Below are 8508 nucleotides of genomic sequence, written 5' to 3'. Positions count from 1 at the left end.
AATAAGCCAGTCCTCTGCCCCTTGTGCTCAGGCCCTGCCAACACACACAAAAAGATGTGCATCAAATAAATAGTCACTTTGGGGATGGGTTTAAGTATAAAGCTCAATCAACTTAGTCAAATGGAAGACCAAAATAAAGAAAAATGAATATTGCAACTAATGAGTCAAAAAATAAGTAATGAGTCAGTAAATAACCAGTTACTTCGAGCAAAGACAAATGGCAACAAAATACAAACAATTATATTTCAAAAGAAAAATCAATAAAGAAAACACCACAACTTATACAAAATTACATATTTCAGATCACTTTCAGATCACTTCAATAGGACCAGCGGGCAGCATACTAGAGGCACGCAGCTCGCAAGTGGTTTTCTCTAGAATACCTTGTTCTCCTGATTTTTCAGTGCTGTATTTTAGTCAAGGTAAGGCCATCTTCGATTTTCTTGTTCTTTTGTAATTTTAATTTGACATAATCCTGTATTTCAGTTAGACGCATTGGCACTTTAGAGAAATAGCCGCGAACGAAACACATGTAACTGTTTATAGCAACCTAATTTGCACGTAACTTAAGCCGTTGCTCCTAGCACTTTAGATTTGACACATTTTGCCGTTATTGACTTAATTGCCCGAACGAAACAGCTGTACTCACTCAAGCGGTGAGAGCATTATCTGTATATCTGTGTAATTTGCACGCTGCCGCGGAAGCGTCAGCGGAAGCATTCAGCTCTCGTGTTCAGCCTCCTCGTGTGAAGACCGACTCGGGTAAAGACCAGCGACTCTACCTGCGCGACTCCACCGAGCAAGGACACCAGAAAGGCACTTAAGTATCTCCTCTTCCCTTCTTTTTCCCTCTACTTATCTTATTGTTCACCTTCATCAACATGTGCTTTCAATACATTCCTGTTATCTCTCGGCAACGTCCTTTCATCACGCGCAATAGACAGCGCAATACTGCCAATCTGCGTCCCATCCTCACATCCTCACACACTCCTCTCTCTCTTTCCGTGGGTCTATGGAATTGTCAGTCAGCAGTCAATAAAGCTGACTTCATTCCAGCCTTTGCATCTCATTCTACTCTTAGTATCTTGGGGCTGACTGAGACCTGGATCCGTCCAGAAGACTCAGCAACCCCTGCTGCTCTCTCTAGCAATTTCTCCTTCTCCCACTCCCCGCGCCAGTCTGGGAGAGGTGGGGGTACAGGGCTTCTCGTTTCTAACAATTGCAAATACTCCACGCTCTCTTCTCTATGCAACAACAACTCATTTGAATATCATGCTATTACACTTACAACTCCCATTAAAATCCATATTGTAGTCATTTATCGCCCCCCAGGTCAGCTGGGTAACTTTGTAGATGAGCTGGATGTGCTGCTGTCCACTTTCCCTGAGGACGGCACCCCACTTCTAGTCTTCGGTGACTTCAACATTCATCTCGAAAAGCCACATGCAACAGACTTCACCTCACTCCTAGCCTCTTTCGATCTCAAACGACTCATCACCACAGGTACTCACAAATCAGGCAACCAACTGGACCTGGTTTACACACGCAACTGCACCACAGAAAACATCCTGGTGACACCTCTCCACGTTTCAGATCATTTCCTCATTACTTTCAGTCTACAACTCTCTACCCCGGCACCACCACCCCCACCACCAGTCACTTTCAGACGAAACCTGCGCTCACTTTCCCCCTCCCATCTTTCCTCTGCCGTGTCATCCTCTCTTCCCCCACCCTCACAATTCTCATCTCTGGATGTGAATACCGCAACGGACACCTTATGCTCCACTCTAATCTCTTCTCTAGACATTATCTGCCCCCTCTCCTCCAGGCCAGCACGCGCTACTCCCTCTAACCCCTGGTTATCTGAGGTTCTTCGGGAACACCGGACCGAACTCAGGGCAGCGGAGAGGAAATGGCACAAATCAAAAGACGCATCTGACCTGAGTATGTATCAATTTCTCCTCTCCTCCTTTTCTGTCGATGTTCATGCTGCAAAATCTTCATACTTCCACAACAAGATCAACAGCTCCTCCAACACACGACTACTCTTCAAGACATTCAACTCTCTCCTCTGTCCACCTACACCACCACCTGCCTCCTCCTTAACTGCTGACGATTTTGCGCACTTCTTCACCAAGAAAACAACAGCTATCAGCAGTCAATTCTCAGCTCCACACACACAGGAACCCAGACCGACCCCTTCCACAGCCAATATCCCTCTGTCCTCCTTTTCTTCGCTAACCGAGGAAGAAGTATCTACACTTCTCCTCTCCAGTCACCCTACCACCTGCCCGCTTGACCCCATCCCCTCACACCTTCTACAAGCCATCTCTCCCACACTTCTACCATCACTCACACACATCATCAACTCATCCCTCCATACTGGCACCTTCCCTACAGCATTCAAGCAGGCTCGGGTTACTCCACTGCTCAAAAAACCAACGCTAAACACATCATTTGTAGACAATTACAGACCTATCTCTCTCCTACCATTCATTGCGAAGACACTTGAAAGAGCTGTCTTCAACCAACTAACATCCTTCTTGTCTCTAAACAACCAGCTGGATGTCAACCAATCTGGCTTCAAGAAAGGACACTCAACTGAGACTGCATTACTGTCAGTCACAGAAGCCCTACGGATCGCAAAAGCTGCTTCCAAATCTTCAGTCCTCATTCTCCTGGATCTGTCTGCTGCCTTCGACACGGTGAATCATCAGATCCTTATGTCCACCCTCTCATCACTGGGCATCACAGGAACTTCACTCCACTGGTTTGAGTCCTATCTCACAGGTAGGTCCTTCAAGGTCGCATGGAGAGGTGAGGTATCCAGAGCACATCAGCTGACCACAGGGGTTCCCCAGGGTTCAGTTCTTGGTCCCCTCCTCTTCTCCATCTACACCACATCACTGGGACACATCATACAGGCACACGGTTTTTCCTACCACTGCTATGCTGATGACACGCAGCTCTTCCTCTCCTTTCAACCAGATGATCCCACAGTAGCTGCACGGGTCTCAAGCTGTCTGGCGGACATCTCCACATGGATGAAGGAACATCACCTGCAGCTCAACCTGGCAAAGACTGAGCTTCTCGTCCTCCCTGCCAATCCGTCTCTACAGCACGACTTCACCATCCAGCTAGAGTCATCATTAATCACCCCATCAAGATCGGTCAGAAATCTTGGAGTAACGTTTGATGACCAGCTGACCTTCACAGATCACATTTCAAAGACAGCTCGATCATGCAGGTTTGCACTGCACAACATCAGGAAAATCAGGCCTTTCCTAACTGAGCATGCAACACAACTCATCGTCCAGGCCCTGGTCATCTCTAGGCTTGACTACTGCAATGCTCTTCTGGCTGGACTTCCAGCATGTGCAACCAAAACCCTACAGATGATTCAGAATGCTGCAGCTCGTCTTATCTTCAACGAGCCCAAGAGGGCCCACGTCACTCATCTGTTCATCTCTCTGCACTGGCTACCTCTCGCTGCTCGCATCAAGTTCAAGGCACTGACGCTTGCTTACAGAACTATCACAGGCTCAGCTCCCTCCTACTTTCACTCACTCCTACGAGTCTACATCCCTACCAGACACCTACGATCGGTCAACGAGCGACGTCTCGTGGTTCCATCACAGAAAGCCACAAAATCACTTTCCAGAACATTCTCATTCACAGTTCCATGCTGGTGGAACGCTCTCCCCACCCTCATCCGGAATGCAGAATCCCTGACAACATTCAAAAGACAGCTGAAAACCAATCTCTTCCGTGAGCACTTAACCTTATAGAAAAAAAAAAAAAAAAAAAAAAAAAAGTTTTCCTTTCCCTTTGTAACATCACTTATCAGGCTTATGCTACTCTGAATAATACCTGAACTTCGTACTTTGAGCACTTCTTGCGTTGTTGTTGCTTTTGCCTCTTTATGATGACTCGCTGAATTTTGTCCTAATCTGTAAGTCGCTTTGGAGAAAGGCGTCTGCTAAATGACTAAATGTAAATGTAAATGTAAATATCAAACAAACAAATCTAATGCAACTGGAAAGAGCAGGCAAAATAAAACTTAAGAAAACCACAAAGATAGATAATTAGAATTAAGGAAAAAGCAAAAGACAATTAAGACTTTAGAAACGATCCTAAAAGTCAAAAAGACCTTTACAAATCAAAGACAATATAACAGTCGAAAAACAAAAAGCATCGACATTCGACACAATAAACTGAAAACCCAAATTATTTTGGAAACAGAACAACACTGCAGCCGTGAATTAATGCGAAGCACCCCGACTGGAATGCAGCTATGGGCCTTCACAAACCTATAAACACATTGAGACTGTTACCCCGGATTTCCACCAACTACGGAGCGACTGCGGAGTGGCTGCGGATCGGCTCCGCTGCGGGTCGGCTCCGTGCTCTGCCGTCCTTCAATACCCACCAAGTCCGGATTTGTTGCGGAACAGCTGCGGCCATGACTGACAGCTGAAGTCACAAGGACCCACGAGATCTCGCGATATAAGTGCTGAATTGCTGCGGAGCTCTCCGGCATCCGGCAAAAATAGAAGCTCTGCGTATCTGCTCCGGAGGGCTGCGGATCGCCGGAGTCGGAACGCAGCCGTTCCGCAGTCAATGAAAATACATACATTGACTTTAATGGAAATTGACTCCGCCGCCGTTCCGGAGCGGATCCGCAGCCGTTCCGCAGTTGGTGGAAATTAGGGGTAACTCTGCTAGATTCGTTCTCTCCTAACCTAATGTATGTACACGTAAAACTAATACATACCGATCGGCAAGAGAATGAGTCAATGCTTTATCAAGAGACAGCAAAACCGTAGCTTTCTCTGGCAAAGAACAGAGCAGTGAAACAACAGCAATCCAATTACTGCATCAGGTTCTCACAACTGAGAAAGGGAATAGATTAGGCAACTTTCTTAAATACAGACCAGCGTTTCGAGAACGCGCACCTCATACCACTAAGGACTAGCGAGAGATTAAAAACAAATTCTCCCTACCTTCTCAATCCATGTACAGACCCTTTCCAAAAAATGTGAATATCATGGAAAAGTTGATTTATTTCCATAATTCCATTCAAAACATTAAACTTCCATAGATTATAGATTCAGGGCCCACAACTTAAACGATTTAAAGTATTTAGTTGTTTATTTGTACATAATTTGGGCTTCCAGCTCATAAAACCCACGAAAACAGGATTGTAAAAAAAAATTAATATTACATGAAATCACACAGTAATTACACAGTAATACCACGGTCATTGAACCAGGTTTTGGTTATTTTGGCAGTGTGGGCAGGTGCAAATCCTGCTGGAAAATGAAGTCAGCATCTCCATAAAGCTTGTCTGCTGAAGGAAGCATGAAGTGCTCTGAAAATGTCCTGGTAGACGGCTGCGTTGAGTGGACAGCACAGTGGACCAACACCAGCCGATGACATGGCTCCCCAAACCAACACAGACTGTGCATCTTGAAGACTTAAAAGCATCTTGGATTGTGTGCCTCTCCATTCTTCCTCCAGACTCTGGGACCTTGGTTTCCAAATGAAATGCAAAATTTGCTCTCATCAGAAAAGAGGACTTTGGCCCACTGTGCTTTATTAAATCCAGAGTCAACGCAGCCGTCTACCAGGACATTTTCAGAGCACTTCATGCTTCCTTCATTTTCCAGCAGGATTTGCACCTGCCCACACTGCCAAAATAACCAAAACCTGGTTCAATGACCATGGTATCACTGTGTAATTACTGTGTGATTTCATGTAATATTCAAATTTTTTGAAATCCTGTTTTCGTGGGTTTTATGAGCTGGAAGCCCAAATTATGTACAAATAAACAACTAAATACTTGAAATTGTTTAAGTTGTGGGCCCTGAATCTATAATCTATGGAAGTTTAACGTTTTGAATGGAATTATGGAAATAAATAAACTTTTCCATGATATTTAATTTTTTTGGAAAGGTTCTGTAGGTCTGTTTACGAATTGCATTCATTAATTTTTTGATTTAATATTGAAAGTAGAAAAACGAGAAAACAGTTCCTTTTTATTTATTTTTTTTATTCAGCTTGAGTTTTCGTTTTTCGTTCTCAGGTAGAAACATTTATAAACAGCTTGAATATTCGATTTCTACACGTGGGCGGGAATGAAACATCCCTTTCCTCTGAATTGTCAGCCGAAGATCAAACTGTTGCGTCATCAGTTCTTCCTCAGTTCCGCACAGCAGAATAATAGTCCTCCACTGCTGCAGTTGTAGATTCTTAACACGTTTATTGCAACTACTACATTTCATCTTTTTCTCATCAAATAACCAGACTAATGGCGACACAAAGCATACCGGGGAAGAGCCTAGACAGGGCTTTCTTCTGTGTAGATATAAATTCACGCTTTGCATCAGCTGGGTATGGCAGGTTAAATGACGGCTGTCATAGTCTATGGTCGCCCTCGCCCAGTAAGTTTAAAAAAAAGAATAATATTAATAAATTAAGATAGAAATCAATATAATTAGTTTTAAATTAAATATTGTAAACTCTCATACAAAAAGGAAAGAATAATGCATTGACTTGGGTAGGCCTATATAATAGGCCTATTAACGTTCATGCATGAACTGTCATTCAGATGACTATCTGACAACCGGAGGACAGAGAACAACAGAGATGTTATAATACATAGGCTACTCTTCTGAGTTTTATGATGTAGGCCTTGTGTTTTATTAAAATGTATTATTTATATCTCAAAAGGATGCGCTTGTGCGCGGCGTGAGCTTCTCTGCACACATGACTGCAACGCAAGATCATAAAGGTAATAACTTGCCATTTTGGTCTGTTTCTCACCAAACCCTACCTTCAGAACGCTTGGAATATACTGCACCAGTTGCATAGGGTTATTTTGCGACAAATTTGCTTCGGCTTTAAAAAAAATAAAAAATAAATCCACCATTCTCTGACATTAAATGTGCAAGTGCGAGCATAACTTTTTTTTTCTGTGTGTGTGTGTGTGTGTGTGTGTGTGTGTGTGTGTGTGTGTGTGTGTGTGTGTGTGTGTGTGTGTGTGTGTGTGTGTGTGTGTGTTCCGAAAAAAGAAGGTAATGAGCCCTTAGAACACATGTGTCAAACTCAAGGCCCGCGGGCCTATTCCAGCCCACCACATTATTTTATATGGCCCGCGAGAGGCTTAAAATTAGGGATGCAACGAAATTTAGGCTGCCGAAAATTTCCAGCCGAAAATAACATTTTCGGTTTTTGGCCAAAAGATAAGCTACTAAAAAGCCTTGGAGATGGTTTGACTCTGGCTCAGCGTGTTTTATGACTTTGCGTGCGAGTCCGCTTCCGAAGATGCATAACTTCGAAGCGCGTTCCGCTGTGTGTGCACGCTGTGCTCTCCGCTGTGCTCTCCGCTCCGTGTTCACAGCGCGTTCTGCTCAATGTTCCGCAAGCAACCTCCGTGTGTGTGTGTGTGTGTTGCGAGCTCTGCTCACGCTCACCGGAAAGGCAAAGTCCGCTAAAAAAAATGTGCCGACATGAAATTTCTCTGGACTTGTTTCTTTTTGCAATAGCCTAACACTACTGTGCTGTAACATGGTGTGTATAGCCGTGCTGGGCAACACTGGTAATGTTACACGAATCACGATCCTCTCGTTCACTTGTCCTCTCCCTGCTCTGCTCATGCTCTGATAAAAATAGCTTTGTAGGACTATACTTTATTTTGACAATTGGTCAAAAAATAAATCTGTTAAATCTGATTCTGCTGCATAGAACTGATTGAAGAATAATATATTGATATTTTATATTATTTGAATATAGGTACCAGTATTAGCCTTTTCACCATTTGTATCACTCCGCTTGTCTGTGTTTGCGCCACTTGCATCATTAAGCCAGTAGGTGGCGACAAGTGACTGTCTTTATGAGTGAACAATTGAACTTTAAACTGATTAGTGCCAAAAACATTGATTAACTTGTAACAGTTCTACCAGAAAGACTCGGGAGAATTAATACTGTAACAATAACATTTATTTAGAAGCTCAGCAAGCAATCAGGTTCTTTGGCGTAGGCCCCGTAACTCGCATTCGGAGGGTACGGAATCTGCGAGTCCCGCCTGAAGACGAAGGCGGGGGCGCCGCTCACCCCCAAAGATAGGTGGAATTAAGGATCCACCGGAACGGGGCCCACCCCCAAAGAACGGTTTAAAAATTAACTCACCGGTCGTGAATCCTGGAGTTCCTAACATAGATGGAGAAAGGGAGAGAGAGAGAGAGAGAAAAAAAAAATAGATTAGACGAGTACCATTCTTGGTTACACCGAATGAACCGCTGCCGTCGTGGTTCTGACATATTATTATTTTATTTTAATTATTATTATAAAAAAAATAAAAAATATCGACTATCATGATAAATGGACATATGCTGCTGGTATCCTTGGTTGCACGCGTGAAACAGAGCCGCCTTTAGATGGACCTAAAAGCGCAAGCCGTCTTTTGCTAGAACACATGGGCCACAGGCCATCTTTTGCTAGAACACA

The 8508-nt window shown here is 43.8% G+C and overlaps 1 protein-coding gene across 1 annotated transcript; it reads left to right on the top strand.

Moving 5' to 3' along the window:
- Positions 1-404: 404 nt before the first annotated feature.
- Positions 405-2676, top strand: LOC309483197 (uncharacterized protein). The gene is made up of 2 exons (XM_082148856.1): positions 405-1944; positions 2562-2676. The coding sequence occupies exons 1-2, from the start codon at positions 882-884 to the stop codon at positions 2603-2605; spliced, it is 1107 nt and encodes a 368-aa protein (XP_082004982.1). The 5' UTR covers positions 405-881; the 3' UTR covers positions 2606-2676.
- Positions 2677-8508: the final 5832 nt, after the last annotated feature.

This window comes from Leuciscus leuciscus (assembly GCF_965113295.1).
Source record: "Leuciscus leuciscus genome assembly, chromosome: 20".
NCBI classification, from domain to species: Eukaryota; Metazoa; Chordata; class Actinopteri; order Cypriniformes; family Leuciscidae; genus Leuciscus; species Leuciscus leuciscus.
Note: the sequence above shows the minus strand (reverse complement) of the source record. Positions and strands in the feature narration are given on the sequence as shown.